The sequence below is a fragment of the Galeopterus variegatus genome, unplaced genomic scaffold (assembly GCF_000696425.1).
Source record: "Galeopterus variegatus unplaced genomic scaffold, G_variegatus-3.0.2 Scaffold325, whole genome shotgun sequence".
Taxonomy (NCBI): Eukaryota; Metazoa; Chordata; class Mammalia; order Dermoptera; family Cynocephalidae; genus Galeopterus; species Galeopterus variegatus.
In genome coordinates this window covers 303,336-306,370 of record NW_007726436.1, presented here as the reverse complement: position 1 = coordinate 306,370, position 3,035 = coordinate 303,336, and the positions used below count along the sequence as shown (strand labels likewise).

The 3,035-nt window shown below is 39.9% G+C and overlaps 1 protein-coding gene across 1 annotated transcript in view; it reads left to right on the top strand.

Moving 5' to 3' along the window:
* FCF1 (FCF1 rRNA-processing protein) overlaps window positions 1-2,785 on the top strand; it is a 30,106-nt gene extending 27,321 nt beyond the window's left edge. The window contains exon 9 of the mRNA XM_008567511.1: window positions 2,581-2,785. Coding sequence (XP_008565733.1) covers window positions 2,581-2,629 — 49 coding nt within the window. The 3' untranslated portion in view covers window positions 2,630-2,785. The remainder of the gene's footprint in view (window positions 1-2,580) is intronic.
* Window positions 2,786-3,035: the final 250 nt, after the last annotated feature.

Sequence of the window (3,035 nt, the reverse complement as noted above, 5' to 3'; positions counted from 1 at the left end):
CTAACCCCTCCTCTGCACATTGTGTCCCTGTAACAATAAGACTTCACTTGGACCAATCCCAATACACGACACTCCAAACAACTTACCTGGACTGTCCTACCCCAAGGGTTTCGGGATAGCCCACACATTTTCGGTCAAGCACTAGCTCAAGACCTCAAACAATTCCATTCATCTCACCCTCAGTCGGTCCTCTTACAGTATGTAGATGACCTTTTTGCAGTCCCTCTTGGGAACAATCACAAATGGACACAGCCTCACTTCTCAACTTTCTGGCAGATAGAGGATACCACGTTTCCCCTTCTAAGGCCCAAATATCACACACCACTGTTACCGATTTAGGGTTCCAATTATCCCCTTCCAAAAAATCAATCACCCTTGACAGAAAACAATTACTATGCTCTTTACCTATTCCAAAAATCAAAACAGAAATTTTGTCCTTCCTGGGCCTAGCTGGGTATTTTAGGGCCTGGATCCCCAACTTTTCCCTAATGGCCCGCCTGTTGTACAATCTGGCCAAGGGGGATCCAAATGAGCGCCTGTCCTCCTCCCCTAACAAGACATTCCAAAAACTCCGCCAAGCTCTGGTTAGTGCTCCTGCTTTATATCTTCCTGACCTCACCAAACTTTTTTCACTCTATATCCATGAAAGAGAAGGTCAAGCCTTAGGAGTCCTGGGACGAACATATGNTGTAAGGTTACAGAGGATTTGAAAGAAATTACTGCATCAAATGTTTACATAGCTATATTTGAAGAAATGAGACAAAGTAACAAGAACCAGAGCAAAAGATAGAGATAGGATTAAGGAATGAAGCAGACGTTCAGATTGTTACAGTAAGACTACTAAAAGAATGGAGACAAAGGCCGGCTGTGGCTCACTTGGGAGAGCGTGGTGCTGACAACACCAAGTCAAGGGTTAAGATCCCCTTGCCGGTCATCAAAAAAAAAAAAAGAAGAATGGAGACAGATCTCATCCTCAGTATCACCACCATACATATATAGTGTGTACCATACATACACTGATTACCAAAATGCCTCCTAGAGCTTAAGCTAAAGCCTGACCTTTTGATGCTCATGGGAAATCTCTGTTCAGGATCTCAGCCCAAGGCTGGTTGCTTTTACAAATTTCTCTCAAATTTATTATTTGGTAACAAAAATGAAGCTTTGTAAATTTTTTTTAAATTATGAATATTTCAAGAAGTTTTTTACATTTCATGACCAAATACAACCTATGGCAGCAGAATCAAAATGGCAAAATTCTTCAGTTAAATAGCAATAATTAGGGCCGGCCCGGTGGCGCACTGCTACAGTGCGCCGCTTGGGAGTGCAGCGGCGCTCCCGCCGAGGGTTCGGATCCCACATACAGACTGGCCGCTCACTGGCTGAGCGAGGTACGGGCGCAACACCGAGGGTTGCGATCCATTGGCGGTCACGAAAAAAGACAAAAAGGAAAAAAAAATAGCAATAATTAGGTTTGCTGTTTGGCCTTTTGTAGTAACCAAAGTGGTTGTAGTGTTTAAATATGTGTTTGGTCTTGCTTGTATTGCATTTTTCAATAAACAAAAAGCCAAAAAAAAAAAAAAGTGTAGAAGCGTTCAGGATCTCAGCCCAAGGCTGGTTGCTTTTACAAATTTCTCTCAAATTTATTATTTGGTAACAAAAATGAAGCTTTGTAAATTTTTTTTAAATTATGAATATTTCAAGAAGTTTTTTACATTTCATGACCAAATACGACCTATGGCAGCAGAATCAAAATGGCAAAATTCTTCAGTTAAATAGCAATAATTAGGTTTGCTGTTTGGCCTTTTGTAGTAACCAAAGTGGTTGTAGTGTTTAAATATGTGTTTGGTCTTGCTTGTATTGCATTTTTCAATAAACAAAAAGCCAAAAAAAAAAAAAAAGTGTAGAAGCGTATGGCTCTAAATACAGAGCAGTAATTTAAATCAAGCTAATCTTTTTAAAAGATATTTTGTTCATGGTATCTTTTTTTTTTTTTTTTAAAGATGACCAGTAAGGGGATCTTAATGCTTGACTTGGTGTTGTCAGCACCACGCTCACCCAGTGAGCTAACCGGCCATCCCTATATGGGATCTGAACCTGTGGCCTTGGTGTTTCCAGCACCACACTCTCCCGAGTGAGCCACGGGCCGGCCCTTCATGGTATCTTTTTTGAAAGATAATTTTTAATTAGCACCTCATCTGGGAAACTAAAAGTTTATAAATAAATGCTGTTCTTTAGCCTTCCTGTATGTTTTCATGTCAGTCCTCAAACTATAGTTGTCCAGCTTTTCAGCTTGGGGAGAGCACAGTGTAGTGGGAAGAATATGGGCTAAGAGTGGGCTTACCTGGACTCATCCTGATTCCTGACTTGCTAACTTTGTGACTTTGAAGAATAAAGATAATGCATATTGTAGTCAGCATTTTGCTGTAAATCATTCACTGTGATGTCCCTCTAAAATGTTCTCATTACAAAAAGGATACACAGTTGGGGTGAGGAGTATTGCACTCAGTAAAGGATGTTCTTTTTTTTTAATGGGTTCTGTACTCACCTTTCTTACCAGTGTTAATTTTTTGTCCTGATCAGATACAACATCGAGCGGATGCCAGATGATTATGGAGCCCCTCGGTTCTAATTTATACAAGACAAACTTCCTCTGCCTTCCTTCAGCCAACTTTCTGTCTTGCCAGTTTATTAAACATGCTATAGCATGAATTATTCTGTTTACCTGCTTGCTCTTTTATGAGCTAAGTATAGTTAAATACACTCACTTTTTGATGCTGTTTTGAAAGTGATTTTGTCTCATTTAAAAATTTCTTGCATCTTTTCATAAATCAGGTGCTCCAATGATTGCTCACATAATTTGATATTCATTGTTTTATGTTGATTTTGTCAGCATTTATTAAGTTTATACTATGTACTTAATAAGATAGTGTATGGTCTTGCTCTCAAGACACTCATTTTATCGTGTAGGGATACCGTAGGCACTCAAGCGGGGGGGCACTCCCTGGCAATATGGTGCCCTTCTGGGTTCTTCTCCA